At 43.4% G+C, this 27758-nt stretch overlaps 1 protein-coding gene across 4 annotated transcripts; it reads right to left on the bottom strand.

Annotated features, from left to right (window-relative positions):
• Positions 1 to 3178: 3178 nt before the first annotated feature.
• ago4 (argonaute RISC component 4) lies at positions 3179 to 24434 on the bottom strand. Of its 4 annotated transcripts, none has more exons than XM_048229668.1 (18): positions 24257 to 24434; positions 17689 to 17863; positions 17421 to 17541; positions 16511 to 16692; positions 16159 to 16295; positions 15836 to 15970; positions 15205 to 15292; positions 14608 to 14755; positions 14141 to 14260; positions 12817 to 12978; positions 11410 to 11558; positions 10718 to 10902; positions 7911 to 8070; positions 7227 to 7542; positions 5564 to 5698; positions 4811 to 4912; positions 4262 to 4461; positions 3179 to 3841 (listed from the first exon to the last, which is right to left on the bottom strand). In XM_048229668.1, the coding sequence occupies exons 1-18, from the start codon at positions 24273 to 24275 to the stop codon at positions 3733 to 3735; spliced, it is 2643 nt and encodes an 880-aa protein (XP_048085625.1). In that variant the 5' UTR covers positions 24276 to 24434; the 3' UTR covers positions 3179 to 3732. The 4 variants fall into 4 exon arrangements, with proteins under 4 accessions (XP_048085625.1, XP_048085626.1, XP_048085627.1 ...); XM_048229669.1 differs by having other exon boundaries at positions 11410 to 11543; XM_048229670.1 differs by having other exon boundaries at positions 12850 to 12978.
• Positions 24435 to 27758: the final 3324 nt, after the last annotated feature.

The following is a 27758-nucleotide window of genomic DNA, read 5'->3' as shown; positions in this document are numbered from 1 at the left end:
TGCTCTGTTGATGTCTGTGGAGGGTGTTGGGGCAGGAGGGGTTGGGGGGTAAGTTACAGAGAGAATTAATAAAACGTTTATAAAGAGGTAATCCTGTTGCTAGGAGCCCTAAAAGGGATGAGGGGATGGGGGGGTCGAAACCCACTACAAGGAAGTGCATTTGGAGGGGTGGGGGGGGGGGGGGTGGCAGTGCCAAGGTACGATGGTGGGAGTCATGAAGGGCAGCCAGCAAAGGACGGCAAAATGCCCTTACAAAGCACGGAGCGAGGGTAGGTAGAAGAGCGGGAGCAGGACGGGAGTCTTCGCCAGCCCGATTGAAGAAAGTACCTCGTTTGACTTTGTGAGCGCGTGCAAAGACTCCCGGCTCCTCGCCTGGCTCCCCACCCGACCCCAATGACCCCAACCCTACCTCGGCTTGTGCCTCAAGTTAATGACATTTCTATAGGAATCGTTATTTTTGTTTCTATCTCTGTGAAATCCAACTGTCATTTAAAAGAGACTCTGCAAATATTGCTACCCCAAAAAGTCTCACCTAAAATACTTAGACATATTTTTAGTTTTTTTAAAAAAGAGAAACCTTTATAAGATCTTTTGCTCTTTCTGTTATCATAATAAATAGTCTCTAAGAGTTTTCTTCTTTCTTTTCTCATAAGGACGATATTCTGGCATGCAAGCGAGCAAAATCTAAAAAGTTTTTAAAACTGTTAACAAAGTCTAAAGAGCTAGTCCACCAAAAGCACATTCCCACTGATTGATACAAGCAACAAAAAAAAAAAAAAAAAAAGGAAAGGAAAGTGAGAAAAAAAAAAAACTAGCACAGGAAATACAAACACCGCACATCAGACCAACAGCCATAGCAACAGACAAAACAAGCAGTTATAGCTTTTTTACTTGTAGAGGAAATGAAAGCAATGCAAAAACATCGGGTTGGGTTCATATTGCTTCGCAGTGAGAATACGTGAGAATAAGAGTTTGAAAGTGGAAACTGCCATGACCTGATAAGAAACTGGGACACGCTTTGCAGGAATAATGATGCCAGTATGGGGTTATCGTGCGGTGTGGAGAGGAGGCCCGAGGACTCCATGTTAACCTGCCCACCCAACCCAGTCCCTCCTCTTCCTCATCTCGTCACATCTGGCTCCCTATTGGTCCTGGCCAGAAGGGGGCGCTCTCCACGCCCCCCGGAGGATCAGCGCTCAAACTCATTCATAGCAAACCTGCTGCTTTAACCGGTGGTTTATTACAAAAGTGTTTTTTGCAGAGCGCCCCCTCCCTGCCGAGGCGTGGAGTGCCGCCCCCACCCCTAACTGACCGTCCCTCCCCATCCCCCTACTACCCCATCCCCCTTCCTCACAACCTGACCTCTCCACAAAAAAACGACGAAACCCAGGGAGCACGACCTCAAGAGCCTCCTTCTGGCTAGTCATCGTCAAATCTGAAAGGGCAGTGCTTATGACTGTGAGCTCCAATGGCTGGCATCAGATCAATCTGTGTTTAGCTTTTTTTTTTTTTTTTTTTTTTCATAAATAATAAAAAAAATTAAACACCACGATAGGTACAGACTTATCAATAGATATAGATACACATGGTCAAATACACACGACAGGGATAGAAAGTTTTTTAAGTGTAAAAATTCAAAACAACTGCCTGATGCCGTTTCCTTCCTTTCTTGCTTGTCAGCTTCTGCCAATTTTGCCTCCTTTCGGCTCTGATGATTGTCACTTTCAAAATTCAGCCCAAAAAAAATGTAATCATAAAACCTAACCGAGCTAACACAAAAAGGGAAAAAAAAACAAAAACAAACAGAAACGCCGCTGTCGAAACAGCAGGCAAGTCTCCGAAACAGTGCAATTGGACGACCCCAGGTCCTTGGGACGTGAAGTCAATATGAGGACAAGGGTAAAGGAAACTAACGTCCAACCAACTCCATCTCCAGAAAAACTACAAAAAACAGGAGCATCCATCAGGAGCCAAAAGGAGGAGACACCCATCACCCACCCAAACTCCCCAGCACACATCCCCACCTTTTAATCAACAACAACAACTGGATCCAGCAGACAACCCATGCATGCACACCAAACACACAGACCTGCACACGCTACACACATTACAGACTCTGCTGAGAGATCCGTTAGCATCTCCTTCAATGCTGAACTACCAAACATCTAGACAGCTGACAGTCCCCACACCATCGTAATCATCCTCATCATAATCATCGTCGTTGCATCACCACCACGATCATAGTAAGAACAACAATTAACAACAAGAGCAACAACAATGCATCATCTAACTCTAAGAACAGTCAAGATAAGTCACGAAAAAAGTCTCTTATTTATATTAAACTCTTACAAATCTGATCTGAATTTATAAATGCATAAAAGGTAGGAGGGTGGGGGTGGTGAAGAGTGCCCTCTGCTCACTCTGACAAAGTCAACCTTTAATACACACACACACACACAACGAACTAGGCCTGACAAGACAAGATGCCTTCTTTCACTAGTCCACCCAGACTAGCTATCGCATTTAATTCAAGACGCACAACCGTGTACTTGCTTCCATAACTTAATCACCATCACCTAAACGAGGGCACTAGGTCGTCACTCAGGACACCACAGGTTACTGTGGCAACAAGTGCGACTTCCAGGGTGCTCTCCCCAGTCGACCACACAGGAAAAGGGGGACGATACTTGATGCTGCTACACACCACCGCCGCCAGCTTATGCAAGTCAGTAAAATCTACCGAAAGACGCATATATAGATGTAAATATTTATATATATTTATATATGTGTGTAAATATAAAAAACTGAGGCATTTACAGCAGTTCTCCTTGATTTCCCTTTACAATTCAGTGGCCTGCCATGAAACACACACACACACACACACACACACACACACACACACACACACACACACATGTATACACACACACGCGACGCACACACACACGCACACACACGCGCACACGCTTGCAGCTAGTCTTTGCAGAACAGGAGATAGAGAAGTAGCAATGGGCAATGGCTACCCAGGTCACCTCGTTTGTAAAATATTTTTGAGAGGAGAAAAAGTTAAAACACAGTTGTAAAAAGGAACGAAAGAAAAAACTTCATTGTCATCACCTCTGAAAGTTGAAAACGCCCCGCGCTCCCTGAACCCTTCCCCGCCCGCCCGCCCGCCCAACGCCATAGACATTTGTGACATTTTTGTTGCCCCAGAGGGCTTGAGGTAAAAGTGAAGAGAGTCCTGCTTAGCTGAAAGAGGCAAAGCTTCACTTGCCAAGATGGCAGCTCTGTGTTGCTCGCGCTCAGTGTATCTTTACAAAAAGGAAATAAAATCATAAAACGACAAACAATGACAACAATAATAAATTTCAACATTCAAAATGAAGAAATTAACTAAAAAAATGGCTCAACTTGGGTTTTCCTATGTTGTGTGCGTGAGTGTGTGTATGCGTGTGTTATAATATTTTTTTCTTTTTCTTAAGTTTTTTTCTGTGTGCATTTGAAACCCGAAAGCCTCTCAGTGCTGGATTGCTGGTAGAACGGCGGTTCCGTTGGGACCGGTCTGCTCGGCTTGGACTGACGGCCTGGTTCGCTGGCTTACGGAACCGCTTCGTCGCAGAAAAAGACGCGCGCGCAAGACAGAGATAGAGAGAGAGATAAATGACAGAAAAAGAGCGTGGATAAACAAAGAGTATTTAAAAAGAGAGCAAGGGCGCCTCCTGCTGGCTTGGGTCAGGCGAAGTACATGGTGTGCTGGGTGTCATAGTGAATCTGGACCGCCTTGGCCAGGGCCAGAGGGTCACGACCGTTGCTCTGGCCCGAAACGTGGCTGCCCTCCGCACTGCAAGAGAAAGAGAAAGGGAGAAATAGAACAAGAGAGGGAGGGAGGGGGAGAGAGAGAGAGAGAAAGAGAAAGCGAAAGGGAGAAATAGAACAAGAGGGAGGGAGGGGGGGAGAGAGGAGAGAGAGAAAAGAGAAAGCGAAAAGGAGAAATAGAAACAAGAGGGAGGAGGGGGAGGGAGGGGAGAGAGGAGAGAGAGAGAGAGAGAGAGAGAGAGAGAGAGAGAGAGAGAGAGAGAGAGAGAGAGAGAGAGAGAGAGAGAGAGAAAATAAGAAGGTGTTAGCAAAAGTGCAAAACCAACCAAATGCAAACACCAACCTCACAAACTATTCTGATTCCTCCCTAGCTGTTCTGTACACTCAGTACACGGTCTCTTTTCTTTTGAGAGTGACCCATCTCAAGTATAAGTCCGGGCCTTACCTGTCATGGTCTTTGTCCACCAGGTGGTAGCGCGCCCGGAAGGCCACCAGGCGGGCGTAGTAGGCTGGCGCGGGGATGGAGACGGAGCGGGTGCAGCGCACATAAGTGTGGCACAGCTGGTAGGTGAGCAGCTGCAGCTCGTCCGCCGTGAAGCAGTTGTCGTCCCACAGGACGTGGTAGTGCGAGGGCCGGCTGGTGCCCTGTAAGATGGCCAGAGAGTGTTTACAACGTACACACACACACACTTAGGCTATACACTAAGGTCAACCCCTGGTGGGTGACTGGAGCAGTTAAGGCAAATTTGGTTTCAAAACTGACCGATCAACTTTTAGCAATAGATATAGTAAAGGTTTTTCACATCTGGTATTTATTTACACTCGTACAAAAACACAACAACAAAAACAAAAAAAAGTCTATTTAGCTCTACACAAATATTATGTGGATCATCACAATGTAAAACACTTTCAGATTTGAAAATGCTGGCATCATTCATGAGGTCATTTAATCCTTTTCTCTGTGTGTCGGGGTGGACAAGGTCCTGCCACTGACCTGAATGCCCGCATGGCTGCACAGGTAGAAGTCAAACTCAGACGGGTGAGTGATGGTGCTGTCCACTGTGGTGCCTGCTGGGACGTTGCCACTCTTCCCCACCTGTAGAAAGCAACAACCACACAGACAAATTTAAAAAAAAATAAAAAATAAATAAAAAATCAATGGGGGATATCGCGACCACATACGGTTTGGGACAACTCGGTGAAATGTACACACATGTACAACTGATGTGAATTCAAAAATGGCACTGAGTATTCAGCCATTTAATCAGGTACTCACTCACTCAATTAGGCTATAATCAACTTCATACTGTAAAGCTTTTGCCTTTCTATCTAGCTCATCAGAAAAATTGCATGACACCTTCAATGAACAAATACAACCATGTGGTTTTGTTTTCACCAAGAGCAGCCGATAGTTTGCACTCTATGACAAGAGGAAATGATGGTCCATAGACACCAGCAGTCACACTGACAACCATGAATTTGCCATCAATGAGCGGAAAACACAGGAAACCACAGTTTTGAATTTCGTTTTGTGGCACAAAGACATTTTCAATGACTCATACTTAAGCAATAATCAGTTGGACACCGTGAAAACAAAGTCTGCCTGGCTATGAGTAGCACTGCACCCAAATAGAATTTGCTCAAGAATTACTCAATCATTTTATGTAAACTTTTGTCTGCACAACAACTAACAGATGCGAACTTGGACATCCGCTGAGTGTGGATGCTTTAAGATCTCTTCACTCACCCGCTCAGCCTTGTCGGAGCAGAAGAGGCGTGTGTGGTGGCGCTTCTGCACCACTATGTAGGTAATGCCCGGCCGGTAGTCCTCCTCCAGACTGATACAGGCCTTCCTGATGGCGATCAGCTCGGGCCAAGCCACCTGATGAGACATCGGCAGACCATTGAGCAACCACAGGCTGGTAGTGCACTCTCCGACACTAGTTCTTTTGCGGTCCCTTACTCACAAACCATAAAATATAGGCAACCACTAGGCTTGGGTATCGAATATTGGTTGGAACTGGGACCTTTGCGATTTTCCCAGAATCGTTCAAAAGTTTAAATTTCGATTCCTAGTTTCGATTCCCAGTCCGCCGACCGGAAGAAGAAACGGCTGAACACCAACGAAGAAGCGCATAGTTCATAGAATTAAAATTCATGGAGAATGTCAGACTATTTCATTCAGAAAGCAGGGTTCCGCGGATCCTTAAAAAGTCTTAAATACAACTGAATTTTCGAAAGAGAGGTATTAAATGTGTGTATGGGACCGCCAGCGAGTGCAAGAGAGCGAGTGATGTCTCCATCCAGTTTCGTGTATTTAAAAAGCAATTGTAGAAGAGACTAGGCTATTAGGCTACGGGAGGAAGTGTAGTGGTTGCAGAGTGAAGATATTTTTCACGGGTTTGGTTAAAGGTGTGAAAACGGTAATAATACAGTAGGCCCATGTACAAAATAATATGCCTGACGTTTTCGTGGTGTAGCTGAGGCCTGAGAGATAGACAGGTAGCCTACGTGGATAGGTTGGCCATATGTTCGAATTTAGGCCAAGCCAGACGCTCATTTGTTCTCCTTTTTGGAGTTGCGCTTGGCATCTAAAGTCTTTGCTCGGACGCAGCATCGTTTCACAAACTATGGACGCGAAGACTGCTGGTCAAATTATGTGCAGTGCTTCGCAATCAGGAGGAAATACTGTATATGTTAAGTTGAGCTGTTTGCATCTTTCCAGCGTGTGTTGCTGGCCTAGCCTAGGGAAGCAAATATCTGTCTAAGTTATAATAGCCTACCTGTAATATCTGCCAGCAGCTTGTTTGCCAGCGTTTCCCAGTAGGCTAGGGCCCACCAAAAGTTGTGTAATATAACCCGATATTTTTTTTGAATGTCGGCGACAGCTACATAAAAAAAAAAAAAAATATGTATGCTCATAATACGGCGTGCTTGAGATGAAACCAGCAGTTTTCAGCAGGATCATGCGAGGAGGACCTGTCTCTTAAATAATTTAAAACAAGTCAATGGTTTTACAATGTTTCAGTCAAGCTTTGGTTGGTTTAGATACAACTGGTATGCAAAATGTAAAGTAGTGGATTAACTTTAATTTACTGTGCTGCATATTGGAAAATAGATGCACATAGTAAATTATATAAAGTAGGCTTATTAAAATATGTAAATAGCTTAGTCTAACTTTGAAAAAAATATTGAAGGGAATCCAGTCCAGTGCACATGTCTTTGGCAAGTAGCCCTAGGCTACTACAGACACGGGTGAAGAACAGTCAGCCTCAGCAGTAAGCAAAACTAAATATGTACAGCCAGCTTCAAAAGCAAGCAGCCCAGACCCTAAAATTGGGCATTTATAGCTGTGAAGGTAATTCACACACAATTATTTTTCACATACACAGATGCTTTTTGACACACACCTGCTTCATCTGTCCCTCAGACACCCCGCCTCGGTAGTAGATGATGCGCGTGGGCTTGAAGCGTGTGGACTTGTAGAACTGGATGAGCAACTCGCGCACCATGTTGGTGAGGTCCTGGATGACCTCCTGGCTGTAGAGCTGCTCTTGGGCCAGGTCCTGCCGCGAAGTCTGCACACGCACCGTGGCGCAGTAGCGGCTGGGATGGCCGTCCATGCTGCCCACCACCGCAGCGATGGACGGCTTCTTGCCGTCACCCGCCGGCGGATGGGTCACATCTGCGCCCAGGAAGATGACGGGCTGCTGGAACACGGAGGGCCTGGGGGAGGAGAGGGACGACAAATGGTCAGGTCAAAATATAAACTTTAATACCTTGCTAATAGGCTCGTATTAGCTAATTAGCTAGCTCTCCTGAGTAATTAGTTGGGCAATTCCACGCAAAACGGTCACGTAACGCCAACTTAATACCATGGCATTGTGTTGCTGTTATGGGTGTGACAGTTTTGCGCGGATTTGCCCAGTAGTTAGTTAGTTGACTTGTTTTCCGGAGTAGTTAGTAGTTCGCTAACCGACTAGTTTTCCAGGGTAGTTAATAGCAGTTAGCCGTTTCAACTTCAGGTTTATTTAAGGTAGGGAGTTGGAGGGATATATGGACAAGTTGGGAGTAAACAATGCCCTCCTACTCACCTCTGATGGGGTACCAGGACGTTGTTAATGCCACCGAGCTTGGCGTTGATCTTGAGGCAGAGGTTGGACAGGGTCTGGGGGGACGTCTTCACCACATTCTTCACCTGGACACACTGGGTGGCCATGCCCAGGAGAGTATCCCCAACACGCTTCACCTCAGCTGCAACGGAGATGGGACAGGTTGAGAATTACACACACACAGGAATGTGAGGACTTAATACTCCACATACTTGCTCTCTTTCATGGATATGAGGGAGGAACTAACACACATGATTAATTCCATGCACAGACAATGTATTCCCTTACCCATACCGAATGTGACACACACACACCACACACACACACACACCAGGGTTCGTACACCTATTCCAATATCAAATTCAAGCACTTTTCAAGCACTTTCAAGGTCAATTTTCAAGCTTTTTCAGCACTACAGCGGTGGCAAATGACATATTATATGAATACTAACTCAAAATGATTTTTACTTTTATCATTTAGAGATGGTTTTACAGACAAAATTGTGTTTCTTAATAGCAGGAAAAGAAATTAAAGGAAAACTTAAAAAATGAGTCACCTGTCTGGAAGTAGACTTTGCTTGCTATCTATCTGGCTGAGTCAATATACAAAAAAAAAAAAAAACAATAAATAAATAAAATAAGAAAATAATCACTCAACAAATAACTATTCTTTGCTGAATATGTGAACTCAAACTAATGTTAAGGCTCACTGTTTCATGACAGTCAAGACTGATTATGTCTTTTTCTTGCCTACGACGGCATGCAGACAGGCCTACATCTGTTATCATGAGCTACCAAGTAGGCTAGCAATGCGGAGATGTGACGTTGGGTGACATGAAGATGACTGAGTCATATAATTGGATAAATTTAACTTCTTGCCAAACGGCACGATATGCACATAATGCATGGTGTTTTAATGTCCTTTCCACTTGTAAGGCCTATAAGCATTAAACCACAAAACTAAGCTGAAGTTTGAGACCTGACCAAGGCCGTAGCCAGGATTCAAATACCGAGGTCAGGGGTGTTGATAGAAATGTTGTCCCCCCGCGAAATATTATGGGGGTCTGGGGGCATGCCCCCAAGGAAGAAAAATTTTAAAAATAACCCCTTAAATGATGACTTATGGTGAATATTGCAGAAACTAATAGATAAATAGACATAAATATAATTTATACATTATAGCATAAATCACACTTAGAAATACAGCCTATTAGGCATATGGTACATTTATAAAAGAGCAAAGTAGCCTATATATGCCTATGAAAGACTTTTTTAGATGCACCTGTATATTTCAAGAGCCTTTTCTCCAATTGGTTTTGAGGAAATTGATCTCTGCTCCATCTTTAATTAAGAATGCTCTGCTTCTTCTCATCAGAGTAGTGAATGTTGCATTTATAAATTTCAGGGTCATAGGCTTCTGAGCTTGAACCTTCTGACACAGTGAGTGTCACATCTTGACTCTCACTCACTTGTGAGGGCCCTTTGCCTATTATTTCCCTCTCTTCTCTTAACTCTTTCTCCGCATTTCTGCCTGATTTCCCTTCTCCCATCTCCTGTGTAAATAACTGACCAATAATCAATATCATGCTTAGATAATATCCATATAAATATCTAGGCCTACTATTATCTACTATCTAGGCTACTATCTATATGCTACTATTTTCAGTGCAGGTTAGCTAGCTGCAATTCCACTGAATTTCAGCATAACTTTTTAAGTAGGCCTTGAAGTCAGCTTTGTTCAGGTCTGACTATTATTTATTTTGGACAATGGATTTGTGGGTATTGAAGTTTATTTGAGCTGCGTGAGACACTGTGTTGCGTTCGTTAGTTAGGACAGCTCCGCGATAGAGTCAACTCTACTTTCGTTTTGACATGTCAGAGGTATCTACTGTACAAACTACGTGTTGCGTGACGGTGCGTTGATGCAAGGATAATTGTCTTGTCGGCTATTTTTAGTCAATAAATAAAACGAAATTTGAAGAAAGGTGACCTCTATGGTAGATACAGCCATAGCATGACTGGCGCGGTTTTGCATTCATATACCATAAAGTTTCGTCTCCCTCTTCAATCTAACTTTCTCCTTGTATGCCAATGATTGAAGCTAAGTAGCCTATTCAATAATATGTTAGCTTTAATGGCGACCTAGCTAGCAATGCATCTGTATGACCCTAGCCTACATGATTTCTGTTCAACAGTCTGAAATAGCTGTTGCCATTTTAATGAGCTGTAACCAACGCTCATTAAAAAACGGCAACCTTACTTCATGTTGATGGTCATCTCCGACGGTGTGGAGGGGGGCATTGTCACGCATGAAAACAGACTGGCAGATCCATAGACTGAGCAGATCAGTCACACACGCAGAGGCACAAGCGAGGACCATGGCGGAGAAGTTTTAATTTTAAACTCTACGACTTTCTGCATAGGCTAAGCTAACTATTCCATCAGATAGCTATTTGTGTCAAAAGAAATACAATTTCAAGCACTTTATTCGAAATACAAGCACTTTTCAAACCTTAAAAACGCAACATTAAAATGCAAGCATTTTCAAGGATTTCAAGCACCTGTACGAACCCTGACACACACACACACACACACACACACACACACACAGGAATGTGAGGAATTAATACTCCATGTACTTGCTCTCTTTCATAGATATGAGGGAGGAACTAACACACATGTGATTAATTCCAACAAAAGAATACTACTTGGCTATGCCTGGACCGGTTACATCCACCCACACACACTTAAATAACAATGGAAACAGAGAATGCAGCAATTCCCTCTCACCATAAACAGGAGTCTTTCCGGGCAGGATGACGACAATGAGCTGGAGGCCCACGTAGGACATTTTGAGGTGCTTGAACATGGGCTCCACACTGTCCGCTCCCTGGGCGTACTTGCAGAAGCACGGCTGGCCCTGGATGGGCATGCCAGCGTCCTTTGAGATTTTTCTCAATTGGTCTGTGAAGCTCCTGGTGTCAGTGAAAAAAAATAAACAGAGGATTTTAACTACAGAACACAATTTAACTACAGTTTTTACCCTTTTTTTATCTTTAGTGTTTTCTTACAGACCACTATAGTTTTTTCCCCTTTATCCCCCCAATTCTTTGCACATCTCCCAGAGGTGCGTTCAAATTTGGCAAACAGTTCAATTTGAACGATATGGTGTCAACATTCCATTGTAACGGTTGTTGCCTTCGTCAAGCTCACGCCCAGCTCCACTGTATGTTCGCGGAGAACTACCTCCTCAGACTGTTTGCGTGCGATTTGAAAACGTTCGCCAAAAACTCAAGACAAACAGACACCCGTTTGCAAACGTTCGCCTATGTTTGCGAATTTGAACGCACCTCTGGTGATTACTACATTTTGCTAATACAAAAAGGGGCATGGGAGCATTGTTATGGGAACTGTTTCTGTCTACACGATTAGCAAACGGGAAGAAGAGGAGTAGATAATGTAGAGGAAGAGGAAGCACTCACTTGAGAAGGTCCTCTCTGCACTGCTTCTGAGGGGCGAAGCAGGCCACGGCCCACACCTTGATCTCAATGCCGGCGTAGAACTGCTTGCCCCTCATGTCCCACACGCCCTGGTTGGGCGTAGCCACCGTCTTGTTCTGGGGAGAGAGTCCCTACACTCTTAGTGAACCCCTCGGTCTTCCCTCTGGCTCGCTGACACGAGCCAACCCATCCCACCCAAGCCCCAGCAGAACACAATAATACAAACAAACATGGCAGTGTTTACAAATAAGTCATCACTTCCTTTCAAAACTTGGACCACAGTAGTTGGCACTGTGTTCAGTACTGGGAATGGGAGGGTGAGATTGCTTTAAGCAAGAAATTACAGACTTGTTTCCACACATAAATTATATGATGGAGAAAGAAAAAAATGCTTGTGTAGTCATTCAGAAGCAATACATCCCAGTTTATTTCCCAGAATAAACATCATAGAGAACAACACAGTTCCAATCTTCAAAAAGCCTTTCAAATTTAAAATTCTTCAAAATGTAAACATTCATGTTTGAACAAGCTTGTTTAAACACAACACCCTGAAGACTGGAGAATTCGGCTCTCTGTAAGTCAATAAGGCATTATCATGTAGGCCAGCGATGGCAATGATTTTTTCAAAGAAAGCAAAATTACTGTGGAGTTGTGCCAAGTCGCCCTTGATTAAAATTATACATTATTAACTTGGGGAGGCCAGAGAGACCCTGTGGAAAGAGGCCAAAACAGACAGCAAAAGAGTTGCTTTTCTCCTCACGTCATAGTACAGAAAATTTGAAAGGACTTTTCAATAAGCTTTTAGAACAAAAGTTACAAAAGTTGTACAACTTCTACAACAAAAGTTGTAGAATGTGAGTTACTTATGGTTGGTTGAGTGCATTGTGTATTGTGCTCATGAGGAGGAAACCAGCTCGTCAGATTTTCCCCCATTTTCATCCACTCCGAGAGACAAAAATAAGACTTCATTACCCAGCAATACCGGTTTAAACAGTTTTTAGCCATATTACATGTAAATGCACTTAGGTTTAAAAAACTGCATTACATTACATTACATTACATTACATTAAAGTGAAATGATTTGATAGTAATGATAAAGCCACAGTAAATTGAGAGCTGAGTGAACCCAAGTGACCAGTAACTTTTCACCCAGGGCAAAACCTGGCTAATAAGTAGCCTGGCAGCTCCATGGAAACAATTTCGCTTCACACACACAAAAAAAACTATGTTGACACAAATGTCAAATATGCAAAAATATTCCCTCTGAATTGCTGGGAGTAAATGGAGTCCAGTCTTTGTCCTCATTAGGTTAGTCAAACCAACACACACTCACCCCCACTAGTAACCCGTCCCACCCGTACTCACCCTGCCCAGTGCCCCAGTACTCACCCTGCCACAGTCCCTCCCAGTGTCTGTACTCACCCGGCCCCCATACTGCAGCATGGGCGCTGGGAGGACCCGCCCGGTGACCTCAGTCATGTCGTTGTGAACGACTATACCGAACTCTTTCAGATAGGGGTCGGGGCCGCCAACCATACTGTTGCTTTTCACCTGGTGGACAGGGAGTCAGTCAGTGGTGATTATGAGTAATGTTAAGAGGTAGGATATCCACACATCATATAGTTTTACCTTGATTTGTATCTTGTGTTATATTTTTTACTCAACATCAGTTGGGTGTGCATACCTTGCACTTTATCCAATGCTAACTGATAATATTAAGTGCATATCACATCAGATAAGAATACACCAAATTCAAGATGGAAAACTGAATACCTACCCACCGAATATCTGAACAACTGAATGTTTGGGTATAGCCCTAGTTGATTGACTGGGATTGTTCGTGGCTTGGTCTGAGCTACTTAACTGTATATAAACATTGGACTGTTTTGGTGTGCAAACACTGAACATTATCAACATGAAGACTGAAAAGCATCCTAGGAGCTGAAAGATGAGCAATTCACTGAATCACAGACTGTACCTTTGTCTTCTCCAACAGTAAGAGTAGGCTTGCAGAAGGACAACCTGGATTGCACTCAAGTTCTTTAGGCCAGGTTATGTTTATTCTACCTCCGATGTGTCAGGAGTTGGAGAGTGTTTGGCTTTCACAGCACAGCCTAAAGGGCTTTATCTTGGATTAGCGCATTCAATTGCACGGCAATAGCACTTGAGGAATGTTATGAATGGCGCGTCAAACAGTTCCACTGAAGCAGGAAAAATAACATCTGAGAGATGGTGTTGGGGGGCTAACGGAAAAAAACATTGACACTACCTGAGTTCCCACACACACTGAGTTCGCCGCCCATACACGGACGCCTTAGGGCAGAAACCGGGATGTGAAAATGGGCTCGATATTGGATAGGATTTACCCAGGATGGGAGCACTCAAAAACACAAGGAACTCCGCCAAGAATATGTGGAAACTTTTTACAACCCAGAAAGTGGTGTATTAGTTTCAGCACTCCCCTTCCTTGACATAAAAAAAGATAGCTGATCTAGGAGTGATGCGTTTAAGAATCCTGCATTCAGAACTGCACACTTGTGATCTAAACAAGCATGCAACAGAGTTTAGTACTTCAAAACAATTGAGTATAGAGACAGTGACTATTAAATTTCAATAATGAAGATGGCAATAGGCATCATTGGCTGTCAATCCTCTGAACCTGTGTCAGATGTGGGTTTTTGGGGGTGTCAGATCTTTCTGCAGCTGCACTCACCAGCCTGCTGATCTCCTCCTGCCGGTCGGGGGCTGAGCGAGCTGTGGCTTTGATCATGGTGGAGGTCTGGTTATCGGTCAGCTTCTTTATACAACGTTGGCCTGCTACTATGTTACAGACCTGCAGAGAGAGAAGAGGGGGGGGGGGGGGGGGAAGGGGGAGAGAGAGAGAGAGAGAGAGAGAGAGAGAGAGAAGAGAGAGAGAGAGAGAGAGAGAGAGAGAGAGAGAGAGAGAGAGAGAGAGAGAGAGATTGGTATTGGTTTCGGCACGGTTTGCATAAGTCCTTGAGCTAAGGTGCAGTTTTAAGAGTTTAAATGCTTGTAAGCCAGCATTAGGGGTGAGGTGATCTTATCACCATCATCCACATGCTGTATATATGTGCTGCAAAGCTGGAGGGGTGCATGTGTGTGTATGCCTGTGTGCATGTATGCATGTCTGCGTGTGTATCAAGGGGGGCATGTACTGACCTCGAGGGGCAGATAGGTGTGCTTCTGTTCCTGCCCCACCTGGAGACAGGGAAGGTGGGGGTATTTGAGCTGCAGGCTGTACTTCTGTTTGAAATACTGAGCCACAGTGCACTCCATGGCCTGGCCATTTTCTAGCTGGAGGGGGAACCTGCACCAGAAAGCAAACACTTCAGAGTGAGAGAGTCACACTTAAGTGTGTAAACAGGTGTCACAGTCTCGAACAAGCCACAGCTGAGGTCAAAACATGACAAACATTAACTGTGCTGTGCAAGTTAGATTCAATCTGCAGCAAGTGTAATTAGGCAAACTTGTGGACTTCTGCAAAATAAGTCTACCATGTCCACGCCTTTCAATGTTGTGTGCACATACAAAATAAGTAGAAGCCTTTGGAAATCTCTGAATGATTAATGCAAACAGACCACAGCTACTAATAACAGAGTGCAGAAACACATCAACAACTGTTTAGTTCTTTTACTGATGGTTATGACAAAGCAAAGGCAGTTTTATTTTTAAAAATGCTGCACAGAGCTTTGTATAAGACTCAACGAGGTTCAAGAGCTCTCTGTGCCCGGGTTGTTAAAAATGGCGGACACTCACGTCTGATGGCTGGCTGGGCGGCGGGTGACATTACACACACGATACTTCCTCTTCATCTGACCGCAGTGAGTAACCTCCACTTTCAGGCCTGTTCAAGCACGGAAACAGCAGTTGGTTTGCATTAGTGGACACTGAAACTTAAATTCTAATGAATAAGAATGACTGCCTAAGGCAAGACATTGAGATTGTGTTATAGCAGGCTTAAACTAAATTTCGTGCCCATCATCTCTCCTACAGTCATATAGCCAGTAAATGCACGCAATTCCAATTTCCAATCTAATTCTCATGTCACTGACAATAAGCCATATCAAATAAACAACTTCCAAACATCAGGCTTTCTGCAAGCCAAGATTGTTTGGCTCATCAAACTCAGTCATTAAGACAGGCAATGATATGGAAAAACAAGCAAACATGAAATCAGAAAATTGAGTTAGAAGGCGCTTGCAGTTATTTCTAGATTTTTTTGTGCCAAAATATAACTTCTTGATTATTGAAAAAAAATAGATAATCAAATTTAAACAACATTCCGCAACACTTTCTTTTACAAGGTGGCCCACTTAAGTTCATTACAATAACACAGACTTGACAACATTTAAAAAAAAAAAAAAAAAAAAAAAAAAAAAAAACACACCTCGAATCTCCTTGGTGAACTTGACACGCTGTGAATCTGTTAGGGGTTTGGTCTGCTCATTGATGTTCTGGATGTCCAAAACCTCGCACATGAACTCGATGACGGGCTGGGCTCGGTAGAAGGCAGTGGCTGAAACTTTGGGGCGTGAGGAGACACAAACACAAGCAAGGATCCTCAGTCATCTAGGTTAGTGACCAATGGCCAGTTGAACATGATCCTCCTAAAAACAAGCTTTTTCACTTTCACTATTTACTGTTTGGACTCTTCAGTTCTGAACTGCTGAACCGTTGTAAAGCATGAGCGGACTCCCGCCGAGGTCTTACCATCGATGTTGAGCATCATGTTCCACATGGCCGGGCGGACGGACTGATGGAAGCCGAACCACACTTCCCTGCCTCCGCCGAGGGGGTGGTAGTAACCCTCTGGCGGGGAGAAGAAAGAGCGCCCAACTGGGGTGTATCTGCATTACAGAGAGGGAGGCCAAAATGAGAAAAGAGTCCTTCAGGTTTATTTCGCAACCCACTTATTTTTCACCCTTAAAAAGCTTCATTTGCAGAGCATACACCGTCAACAATAGATTCATCACCAGAGCTGAAGTCACTTTAAACAGATGTATGCATGTGTAGCCCCTCTACTTTTGACCCCCTTTTTTGACTCCAAACTGCTCTGGGTTACCTCATGGAGGGCAGATGACGGGTGATGACATCCAGTGCCTGCACAGAATCCTCAGGGACCTCGTTCAGGTGACCGGAGAGAGCCTCCAGGAGCATCTGCAGGCTCACCACCGACACCCACTGCAGAGACACCTTGAAGGTCTGGTCTTTCCCCTCACCTGGCAGAGTCACCTCCAGATCCACCTGAGGGACAAAGGGACAGAGAGGAGTGAAAAGAGAGGGAACTAAATTACAAATGGCACACAGACACCGATTACAAGGGTCCCTACGCTGAATTCCCTACTCCCTACCCACTGCACAGGGTGTAAAATTCACAGGGAAGTCGGATCACTAAAACAGTTTTATTTGGAATGCCCTGCTAGTCTATAGTTGCCATAGAGATTTTTGGATTCACAAGAAAGTGTCCAATGTATTATCCATTCAAAACAGTGGAAAGTTAGCTTGCTAACATTCAATAGTTGGCTCACAGCATTTTAAAATTGTTTTGGGATTTACAATAACAGGTACAGGTCTAAAAAAAGCCACACAAATGACGTTTATCTGCAAATACGGCCGCTTCAGACCATCTACTGAACTCCGGGTGCCATCTAACTTCCGGTGAAGTGATGTAGCTATGTTCACTAGCTTTCTACACGTTGTGCAGTTCACTTCGAACTGAACACCGTCGCTCCCCATTGCACCCATGATGAGACCATGACGGCATTTGCAATGACAGCACAGCAGTAGCATGGTTTCCTTTCCCTTCACCTGACCTACCTAATTAACCTCACTGCAGCAGACAAACATTAAACTACAAACAAATACAGTGCAAATTACAGATTATTAACGCTATAATCTGAGCCTTAGAAGTTTAATACTGGCCATGGACAGCATCCCAATGGAGTTGGTGAGGTAGGGAGGTGGGTCCTTACCCGGTCTCTTCCGATGGGCAGTGGGTGAGCCGTATACATGTTCCGCTTGCCATCATATCCAGGTTGTCGGTCCCCAAAGATCTGCATCTTAAAGTGCCTGACCATGGTGTCAACCACCTCTCTGTGAGACAGAGGGAAAGAAGAGAGAAAGAAGGAGAAAACAGGAAAGAGAAGGATAAGATCAAGCTCCAGTGAGAAAAAAAAAGCGACAAATAACATTACCACACTTCTTTTGTTTGCACACTCCAACACACTTGACCGCACGCACCTGTTGACCCTCCGTGGTCTCTTTTCTGGCTTGATGTCGATATCATAGTGGTAGACATCGATCTTGGGGATCTGCACCTGGAAGTGATTGGCCAGCAGGCGAATCGGCTTCCCCACGGTGCCCAGGCCGGGTCGCCGTGGTGGCTGGAAGAGGGAGGGAGGGGCAGCAGGGGGGCCTGAGGAACAACACGCACAGAGACAAACGTAGGTTTGCACATGAGCATGGACATGTCAGATAATCAATACATATCTTATAAGTGGCTGAACACAACTTGCTGCTACATAACAATAGCATATTGTAAGAAAGTAAGAGTGCAGTGATTAGGACTGACACACACGCACGTTTTTTCTTTATTTTTTATTTAATAAGCAGATCCAAAACGCCTTTGTGAGACAGAATCAACTTGCTTGTGGTGGTTACTCTTAGAACTAGGGCTGCAGCTATCGATTCTTTTTGTAATCGATTAATCTAGCACTTTATCGATCGATTAATCGGATACATTTTTTTTTGCATTTTTAAACAACCAAAACACATAATGCATAACGAAAATGACATGGCTGTAAAATGATCAAGCAATTGGCACAGAGGTATTTATTCTAACTCCAACATTAGGCTACAAAACTAAGCCCATTTATTGCAATTTACCAATTTAGTGTTTTTAAGTGTCAGTGCCATCAATTAAATAATGTTCAAAATGCTCTCTGTAAAATTGCAGCCACTTGTGCATGACTTAGCTGGGCGAACAAAGCTGCCCATACTATGTTGTGAAGTGCTGGGAGGGAGAAGAGGGAAAACAATTTAATGTATTAATGTGTAGCCTACAACAAGTTTCATGCTGTAATCTAGACTTGACATCAACATAAATATCCGTTTTATGTAGATTTCTACACCTGCAGCATTTACCATTAGGCTACTAACAAATAATTTTACCATTAGGCTACTAAAAAATAATTTCTGGGGTGAGCCTATTTGCTATGGTAACCTAGCAACCTGTGTGTGTGTGCATGCGTGCGGTGCGTGAGGAAAGATGAGGGTGCATGCATGTGTGTGAGGGGTTCTTTTTTAGGCATACTGTCTTGCAATTGAACGTGAATAAGTTTACCTACTTAAAAACATCAAAGCTAAACAAGCCATCATGACATCGCTACAAATACAGTATGTGATTAAAATCAGCCAACATCAATGTAGGCTATAGGCTACGTAGATAGATGGGCTAGATAGATTGATAAATAGCCTAGCCTACTTTATTGACGCTTGGTGAAACAGCATGGAGTGGATATTTAGTGCGCGTCATAGAAATTTAACGAGGCTTCGAGGCAGGGTTTTTGCCTCGAGTAATTTTTGTAATCGAGTTATTCGAGTAACTCGATGAATCGTTTCAGCCCTACTTAGAACTTGACTGTATTTTAAGTGAATCACAAAGTGAAACACACACACACACAGTAAATTACTACAAACATATGAGCCACGAGCTCCTCAGTCCTCTATACACAAGTCGTGTACACACAAACCAACACAAGCGTAGCCTATGCCTGCAAGCCCTGACACACCACAGGAAAGGCTGTTGCGTTGGGCCTTGACCTCTGACCTGGGAGGGCGGCCACAGGGGACATGGAGAACAATATAGAACAATGCAAACCCAATTACCGCCAGCCCGATGACAACCCACTCCCCCCGCCCTCCCAAATGCACACAAGCCACCCAGACAAAGAACAGCGTGGCCGAGACAGAAAGCGGCACGGCCATATGGGGGCCAACAGAGACTGGGATTACTCACTGCCTACACACACACACGCACAGCTTATTCTTATTGCCGTATGTATGTCTTACTAGACACGGGTGCACTACCTCAGCCTGCGCGGTTACTGCTAAATCTCCACTGAAACCACTTAACATGGGTTCCTCCTATGATATAAAAAAAGGCCGCCTTAACCAGACTCCCTTTAAAGCACTGCCCAGTGTTGGGTTCTGTCCCACTCACCAGTGGGTAGAGAGAGGGAAAGTCCCTCTGAGGCTTGAGGGGAAGAACTACTGTACCAACAACGCGTGACGACATCTTCTGGCAACTAGCCTCGCTTTTAATGCCTGAGGTTCAGCATAAGGAAACTGGAGAATGGCGAGAGGACTCACGACTAGACCAATTTGGGGGCGCAAGAGTGATACGAGTGGGCAGGAGAGATAACTAGTGTAGTGTTTGTTTTTTTTGGGGGGGGTTGCTATTGGCGAGTAATATAGGTTTGGGGATGGGGTGAGAATGAAGCTTCACTGATTTTCCAACTGATGAGTAGCTTGCAGGAGTCCAGTCTCTAATGTCCTGACATGCTCTAGATAGCCAGTCAGGCGGAAAGGGGATTGGGATGAGGGCGAATGGGTGGGGAGGCTGGGGGTCAATCTATACCCCCTTCTGTTTCACCCTCCCCTTCCACGCCCAAGCTCTTCCTCTGCTTTCCAAACACTCATAAGCCACTGGTCCCCCCACACACACACACACACACACACACACACACACACCCACACCCTTCCCTCATGAAAACCCACTGGGGTAGGGTTAGCAGGTCAGGAGTGGGTTTGTACTTGGTAGCCCTGTCAAGACCCAGACACACTCACACACACCAAAAGCAGAGACAGCTCTATATTTAGGCCTCTCAGCTGGTGCTCAGGAGCTGTGGCGGTGTCACCGTAGTCCCTGGGTAGAATGCTAGCGGCCGGCACCCCCTCACTACTTTGACCAAACACTGTCGCACTCCACGTCTGGCTTCACCACTGGATCTCACAGCCGCGGCTCATCTATCAGCAGGATCACTGGAAATGCACTGTACATCACACTGTCTCCACTTGACAACCTGAACCGCCACTCTAATTTTTGGCTACCCGCTCAAAACGTGAAGAGGCCTTGAGTGAAATTTGTGCATTAGCGATGAACTATTTTCCCTGTAAAAGAGTGTCTTTTCTTCCTGAAATCCGTGTATGGGTGACTGCTAAACATCATCTTCAGATAGGTTCTAAAAATTTGTTTTATTCAGCATTCTGCTGAAATTACCACTCATTGGAGAGCAAAGAATGCTAGACATAAACTCAGGAGTCGGTGATTAGCACAAATAGTTAACTTTCCCTCCAACATGGCAGTGCCAGGTAGGCCAACAGATAGCTCTAGACATTACCTCTACAAAGAACACTGTGGCCGAGCTTAGCATAAAGAAACAGAAGACTGCAAAAATGTTTTTACTGGTCTTAATTGCATGTATTGTTTTATAGCATTTCAGCTCTTCCTTCAATTTGTGTTCTGTTTATGCAGTTACCTCCACAAGTCATGTCTGACACTTAATCTCTTTGAAGTCAAGTCATGTCAAAGCTCTATTGTTGCTGCTTATGACTAAGTTATTCATATAATGGGCTTGCATGATAAGCGTACATTTATCAGAGGCATTTAGACACAATGCATTGTAGCCAGAGACAAATGACAGGATGACTGTCAAATCCCAGTTAAACTGACTACACTTTGTGCCTGAACAAATTTGTAATATCAATTGAATAAATCCAAATTAAAATATTAAATCTTAGCTAATTAGACAGCCATCTAAGTAATGAGGCCTCCTACAATCTTCAAAAAAATCTGTGAGATAGGACCTCAACTATGCCAACACAACAGGCATGAGTGACCTAATCTTTTCACAGCGGTTCCCAGTTTAACTCACGGCAGGTAGCCCAAATCACACTGCTTCAAAGAATGCTGTAATGATGTAATCAAAGAGAAATTAATACAAAAATGCATTTAATATTAATTCCCCTAGGCATACATGGAATATTTGTCAATGGATAGAAATGAGCTCAATAAATTACACATGATGAATATTTGAAAAGACCACGTTATGGCTGCATTAAAAAACTAGTATTCACTAAGCAGATATTTTCACAAAAGCACTCATTTTAAAACATACTAAATATGAACGTCTACTCCCTGATCCCTTGGGATTTTGAGCCTTGGTGGCAGGATGTATATATATATACATATCTTATACTTGCAGTAGTCATTTTTTCCACCATTTTTCTAAATTTCCTAATGTAAGTTGTTGTTACGGTCCCAGAAGTACTCTTGTGGCAAACGGTCACACCTCTTGATTGAATGAAAATTGCACTTTAAACCTCATCCCTGAGACCTATTAGTCCAATTTCATGCAACATGCTACATAGGATGATCAATTATGATGTGAAGTACGCATTTCAAGAGCATAATTTGTTAAGCAACTTCAGTTGCCAGGACACGACTAACTAACTTAAGAGGTAACCTCTATGAATGTATCCATTATTTTTGGCTGTGGCTATTGATTCTGAAGCTGGTATGATAGTCATTGCTGATCAACCAACCACTGACATGATATCCGGGCTGACCCCAAGTTAGTAAAGCAATGCATTCACTCTTTGACCTGCCTTGTGGGATATAATGCTGTTGAGTAATCGTTTGAACGGCTGCTAGCATGGCAGCCTAGTGAATGCATTGTGCTGCCTGAATTGGTGCATTTTCACACGTATTACCTTAGTAGTATAATTAGCCTTGGGCACTGATGGTACTGAGGAAATCAACTGGGTTGAGATTTGAAATGGACAATTTTGGACTGGCAGTAAGGTGTTCTGCGGGGTACCGCACTTAAATGACAGTTAATCTCAAATCTGACATTTTGTAGTGCTTGCCCTACTACTGTAGATGAGCAGGCCATGCTAATTTCTTTGCATGAGCATTTCATGAACCCTAAACACAGTCAAAATGGTTAACAAACCAACCAGATTTTTTTTGTGTGTATATGGAAGTTTGTATCATTGGTCCAGTGAGCAAAAATGATGCTGGTACATAGTGTTGATGTTTTGCTGATGTTAGTGTTGATGATTTTGTTTCAAGACCATTTGTTTACAAAACATATTTAGACTTCAAAGAATGTATTTTGAGTGTCGAGAAGCTGTATTCTAATCATGCATTATCAATTGCATAATCATACATGGAACACAGTGAAACCAGGACAGCCGATCGTCCTCAAACGAATTCAACCACTTCTCTGTTGGCTATGCACAGACTTGTCGGTGTGTCGTTAACTGGGCCTTCTGTGAAGGTGTGGGGCGAAAAAAAGCATTTCTATAAGTTAGCTTTATTATCTGAAATCCAAAATAATTCTACCAATGCAGAATTACTAGACAAAACATGCATTTTCCCACAGGCAGTTCTCAAACTGTAGGTAAGGCCCAGTAGCCCTCGTGCGAGGACTTATTGTGAAAATTGCATTGCGAACATGTGTATGTATTTAGGCTTCTGTGTTTTTAAACGTTGTACTGTTACGCTTGAACAATGTTCCGCGAAAACAAATATGTCCATTTCACAAGTTCAAGAATACATTTGGACATAAACGTGCAAGCAAATGTGAAGAAAAGAGAATTAGCCCTACGTGCATTTGGCTCATACATACTAGCTGTGTTACACCATATTCTGCCATGCTGCTACGATTATAATATCAGTAAGGTTGACTAAACAGCTGCTAATCTCAGTTTTCTACAGGATTCAGTGAGCCACGGGAAATCATTACACCAATATTACGGACACGACTGCCAGAGATGTGTACAAACCGAGGTAGCATTGGACACGGAAAACTACATCGAATGGCTTCCATAGACGACAAAATAGGTGGAAATGAGAAGTCGTCGTTACACTGCAGTGTGAAACAGAACCAGGCGTTCTGGTCGTTTGCTTTCTGAAACAAATGTTCAAATACAGTCAATCAAAGACAAAGAGCGTCGAGTGTACTAAACGACGATGCCATCTTGATGCATTGTTTTGTAGTTAACATTAGCTATCGCTATGCTGCTTAAGGCCAAGCTTCCTGCCACAATCAATAGAATAGGTAGAAGCGCGATTGGCCAAAACACGCATTGTGTCCATTGCACAAGACTTGCTGTAATCGAACAGTGACAGACGCGCGAAAACCATTACCTCCAGCATGTTTTGTAAAGGCATTACCATTTACATCTCCACTATTCAGAGTGATCACGCTGTACGAATAGGATGCAAAATTCCAAGTTGTTCACGTGTTCCTCATTCAGTGCATCGAATCGCCTTTAACGATATTAAAATTGATTACTAGTCCAGCACTATTAACACGTATGTATATCTAGCAAACCACAGTTTCATAAATTAAACCAAGCCAAAGTGGTAAGCTTGCTAGCTGCATGACAGCAGACGTGCGTCCACACACACGACACGGAAGAAGGTCTTGGTTAAATCCCCCACACAGTGCCGTGCTGCCTTCCTTGGCTACCTGCTGCTTTGAACGCCAGCAAACAAATTAGCTTGTTGGACCAATAGTTCATGCTTCATCCCATTCTAATCGTATGTTAAAGGTTAAAGTTACAATAATGTAGAAATATCATCAAGCATGTTTATTAGAAAAATACATTAGGGCCTGATATCCTCGTTTGTTTTCGTTCTCGTCGTTGAGGCCTATCATGCAATCATCCACGGCCCCCAGTGAGGCAATCCATTAGCCCGCACTACTCTGTCACAAGGCTTCTCGTTTTTAGCTCTTACCGGGTCCGAGCGCTTCCATGGCCGAGGGCTCTCTCTCCGTCTCTGTCCCGGCCTGGCGGCTCCGTACCGACACTGAAATTGGGGGCGGTATCTCGAAGCTTAGTAGGGCTAATTTAAGAAATGGAAGAGGTGCGTAGATGTCCACAGCCCTTCGAGGGTGCGTTGTCTTCTGAGTGATTTAAAGCAGATCCTGGGGATATTTAACCGAGCATGCGTCAGGACGTATGAATACAAACTGCGCGTGCGCGACACAAGCTGACTGACAAAACAGCAATGCTAACATTAGTTGTAGAATGAACAGTAAGGTAAATTTTATTGGAAATTAGCGGATTATTATCAACAGACTAAAAAAAAGTGATCATCAACTTAAACTGAGTGTATTTTATGTCTGTCCATGTGTGAGACGGACAGAGAGCTGCAAAGGTGTGTAATGTGACACTACATTGTGCGTTAGTGAGAAGAGGATCTAGGTGTTACACCAAATGAACAGACCATGTGGCATGTTAATGTTTGTGTAAGGGGGCTCTCCTTTCTTGTGTATACCAACAATATAGGCTACTGAGAAAGGCTACTGGCAGTTTTCTTATATTATACGTTTGTGCAAGAGACAGCTACAACGTTGACATTTCTAAAGCTAACATCACACGTAACATCATGTCACTTAATATGGTAGCCATGAGGCAGTTTTGGATAATGTCCTCCTAAGTCTCAGCATTCTTCGGCCAGCTTCGGCCGATTAATTTGTACTTGGCTGCCCTCTTGAGGTGAACTATATATCACATGCAACGGGATGGACGAGAGACCGCAGCGTTTGAACAAAATGTGCTCAAATATTTCATAAACCTATTCTCTTTTGATGTTTCCAGAATTTTGATGTTACCAGAATTCACCCCCCCTGCACATGACTGGCAATTTAAGACTACCTGGGAGTGGGTTGAAGTTCCCAAAAACCATAGCAACCTCCCTCAACCCAGACATTTTGTCAAAATCAGGGTTAATTCAAAGCAAGTGGTGATTCACTTTCTCATGGGTAGACAGGATTATTGAAGGAGCCAATGAATGGAAAAGCCTTAAATACAGGGAGCGCCATTTGATCATCAGTCAGGGGCTGATCATCCCTGTCTGGGTCGCCACAGTTGTTTGATGGGACCCAAAAAACGATCTATTGTCTCATTATGGACTGGGGCTAGCCCAAGGCTTAAACACTGGCGAATAAGCCTATGGTTACCATATGGTTTCCATTAGGAGTCATCACTGACTGACAGTGACTTTCATCACTGAAGATGTTATATAGCATTATTATAAAAAACCTATAAATGTAATCTGTTTGTTACATTTTTCTTTGTTTTATGTGTGTACACATCTATTTTTAACCAACCTTTTGCACTTGGTAAAAGAATATAGGCCTATGGCCTACCACCTGATGTTACCTGAGGTACATTGGAGTTAAAAAAAAAAAAAAAAGCCACTAGATGTCACTGCATTACACAGAATCTGGAAAGTTGATGTGGCTGTAGGCCTATTAGAGATGGTTTAGAGCTGAACTTTAACATTTTGCAGCCACTCAACATGGTCCATGTTGAGAAAGGGACTTGGGCGAACAACTTCTTACAGCTAAGCAGCCCTAAATCCTGTCCATGGGCCAATACTGACATTTTCACAAATTAATAGTCTAACAGGGCAATAGACTGTTAACATCACTATTTGGGGCAGCCGTGGCCTACTGGTTAGCGCTTCAGACTTGCAACTGGAGGATTGCTGGTTCGAACCCCGACCAGTAGGCACGGCTGAAGTGCCCTTGAGCAAGGCACCTAACCCCTCACTGCTCCCCGAGCGCCGCTGTTGTGTGCAGGCAGCTCACTGCGCCGGGATTAGTGTGTGCTTCACCTCATTGTGTGTTCACTGTGTGCTGAGTGTGTTTCACTAATTCACGGATTGGGATAAATGCAGAGACCAAATTTCCCTCACGGGATCAAAAGAGTATATATACTTACTATATACTTCTGTCAAATTGTTAAATGTAAATGTTACATTTTGGCAGAGGCGAACAGAGTACACAGCTTCATTACTTGAGTAAAAGTGCAGATACCCTTTGCTAAATTTTACTCAAGTACAAGTAAAAGTACAACAGTCAGATGCCTACTTAAGTAAAAGTACTGAAGTACTTGTTTTTAAAAGTACTTAAGTATCAAGAGTACAAGAGTAGCCTACATTTTCTAAATATTGCATTACTACTGCCACAGTGCTTACATTTATGTACAGAAACGTCCTACATTGTGTACATGGAGTTATGAAAAATGTTAATGTTAATACCTTGGTGAATGTAAAATGAATTGAAGTAAAATCAAGTAATTTTCATCTTTTACCATGTTGCCAGGTATGGGCAGTATTTCTAATACATGTATTTAAAATACGTAGGCCTATTTCAAATACAAAATACTATTTTGTAATTGAAACACTTGAAGCGAAAACTATCATTAACTTGTTCAGAAAATTTAAATAGTCTGGTGAGGTGGGGGCACAGGTTGGCATATTCCCAGGATGGACCTGCTGCATCTTCATCCATTGTTTCGTCCATGGTTTCGTCTCTTTATCTAAATCTGACCATGGAGTTGACTTTTATGGAAAGCTGAAGGTGATTGCTGATAGGCTGTCCCAATCAGTGGTGCCTGCTCAATCCAATCACGTTTGAGAGAAACAACAAATTGAGGGTTTCCGAGATTTTTCTTTTTTCCTTTTTTTTTAGAAGTAGTAACGGGTACTCACGGTTATGGATAGAAATGTAGTGGAGTAAAGAGTACAATATTTGCCTCTCAAATGTACTTGAGTAAAGTCATGAGTACTCCCCAAAAATGATACTCGAGTAAAGTACAGATCCCTCAAAATTGTACTCAAGTACTGTACTCAAGTAAATGTAATCCGCTACTGTCCGGCTCTGCATTTTGGTATATCAACCTCCCTTGAATACCACCATGTATAGAAATACCGGAGGGTTTTGCTGGTTCGAACCCCGACCAGTAGGCACGGCTGAAGTTCCCTTGAGCAAGGCACCTTACCCCTCACTGCTCCCCGAACACCGTTGTTATTGCAGGCAGCTCACTGCGCCGGGATTAGTGTGTGCTTCACCTCACTGTTTGTTCACTATGTGCTGAGTGTGTTTCACTAATTCACGGATTGGGAGAAATGCAGAGACCAAATTTCCCTCACGGGATCAAAAGAGTATATATACTTACTATATACTTCTGTCAAATTGTTAAATGTAAATGTTACATTTTGGCAGAGGCTTAACAGAGTACACAGCTTCATTACTTGAGTAAAAGTGCAGATACCCTTTGCTAAATTTTACTCAAGTACAAGTAAAAGTACAACAGTCAGATGCCTACTTAAGTAAAAGTACTGAAGTACTTGTTTTTAAAAGTACTTAAGTATCAAGAGTACAAGAGTAGCCTACATTTTCTAAATATTGCATTACTACTGCCACAGTGCTTACATTTATGTACAG

The sequence above is a fragment of the Alosa alosa genome, chromosome 20, assembly GCF_017589495.1.
Source record: "Alosa alosa isolate M-15738 ecotype Scorff River chromosome 20, AALO_Geno_1.1, whole genome shotgun sequence".
In the NCBI taxonomy this organism is placed as follows: Eukaryota; Metazoa; Chordata; class Actinopteri; order Clupeiformes; family Clupeidae; genus Alosa; species Alosa alosa.
This window is presented reverse-complemented; position numbering and strand designations above follow the sequence as displayed.

What these genes read in the sequence shown, in the direction of transcription:
- ago4 (XM_048229668.1), bottom strand. An exon ending in CTGAGGGACAGATGAAGCAG is followed by an intron (nt 5,699 to 7,226) that starts GTGTGTGTCAAA and finishes ATGTCTCATCAG; the next exon opens with GTGGCTTGGCCCGAGCTGAT. An exon ending in GCTCCGACAAGGCTGAGCGG is followed by an intron (nt 4,913 to 5,563) that starts GTGAGTGAAGAG and finishes TGCTTTCTACAG; the next exon opens with GTGGGGAAGAGTGGCAACGT.